A 1,055-nucleotide genomic window follows, 5' to 3' on the forward strand; every position below is an offset into this window, starting at 1 on the left:
CTGGAAGCCTGGGAGCCTGGGAGCTTGGGAGCCTGGGGGCCTGGGAGCCTGGGGGCCTGGGAGCCTGGGGACCTGGGAGCCTGGGAGCTTGGGAGCCTGGGGGCCGGGGAGCCTGGGAGCTTGGGAACCTGGGGGCCTGGGAGCCTGGGAGCTTGGGAACCTGGGGGCCTGGGAGCCTGGGAGCTTGGGAGCCTGGGTGCCTGGGGGCCTGGGAGCCTGGGGACCTGGAAGCTTGGGAGCCTGGGGGCCTGGGAGCTTGGGAGCCTGGGGGCCTGGGAGCCTGGGAGCTTGGGAGCCTGGGGGCCTGGGAGCTTGAGAGCTTGGGAGCCTGGAAGCCTGGGAGCAGGGGGCCTGGAAGCCTGGGAGCCTGGGAGCTTGGGAGCCTGGGGGCCTGGGAGCCTGGGAACCTGGGAGCCTGGGGGCCTGGGGGCCTGGGAGCCTGGGGACCTGGGAGCCTGGGAGCCTGGGATCTTGGGAGCCTGGGGGCCTGGGAGCCTGGGGACCCGGGAGCCTGGGGGCCTGGGAGCTTGGGAGTCTGGGGGCCTGGGGGCCTGGGAGCTTGCGAGCCTGGGGGCCTGGGAGCCTGGGGGCCTGGGAGCCTGGGGGCCTGGGAGCTTGGGAGCCTGGGGGCCTGGGAGGCTGGGAGCCTGGGGTCCTGGGGGCCTGGGAGCTGGGGGCCTGGGAGCCAGGGAGCCTGGAAGCCTGGGAGCTTGGGAGCCTGGGAGCCTGGGGGCCTGGGAGCCGGGGGCCTGGAAGCCTGGGAGCCTGGGAGCTTGGGAGCCTGGGGGCCTGGGAGCCGGGGGCCTGGAAGCCTTGGGGCCTGGGAGCCGGGGGCCTGGGAGCCTGGGGGCCTGGGGGTTTGGGGGTGACACAACCATGAAATGGTGGTATCGAAAGATACCGGTTGAGGCAAGTGGATTGAATAATAATCATTCTAGAATCCACTTGGGCCTCATGCCAATAAGTTCCAGTATGGCTGGGTGGTGTGATGTTGACCATAGTTCGCAGGAACTACTCTCGCCTCATGAAGCAGACATCCAGGAAGGCAGGTTCCA

The 1,055-nt window shown here is 70.1% G+C and overlaps 1 protein-coding gene across 1 annotated transcript; it reads left to right on the forward strand.

Moving 5' to 3' along the window:
• Nucleotides 1-119: 119 nt before the first annotated feature.
• Nucleotides 120-299, forward strand: VOLCADRAFT_39076 (uncharacterized protein; the record flags this gene model as incomplete). Its single annotated transcript, XM_002958515.1, has 1 exon — nt 120-299. A coding segment is annotated over one exon (180 nt), but the record flags the coding sequence as incomplete, so codon positions are not given.
• Between the last annotated feature and the right edge of the window lie 756 nt (nt 300-1,055).

Source organism: Volvox carteri (assembly GCF_000143455.1).
Source record: "Volvox carteri f. nagariensis unplaced genomic scaffold VOLCAscaffold_97, whole genome shotgun sequence".
NCBI classification, from domain to species: Eukaryota; Viridiplantae; Chlorophyta; class Chlorophyceae; order Chlamydomonadales; family Volvocaceae; genus Volvox; species Volvox carteri.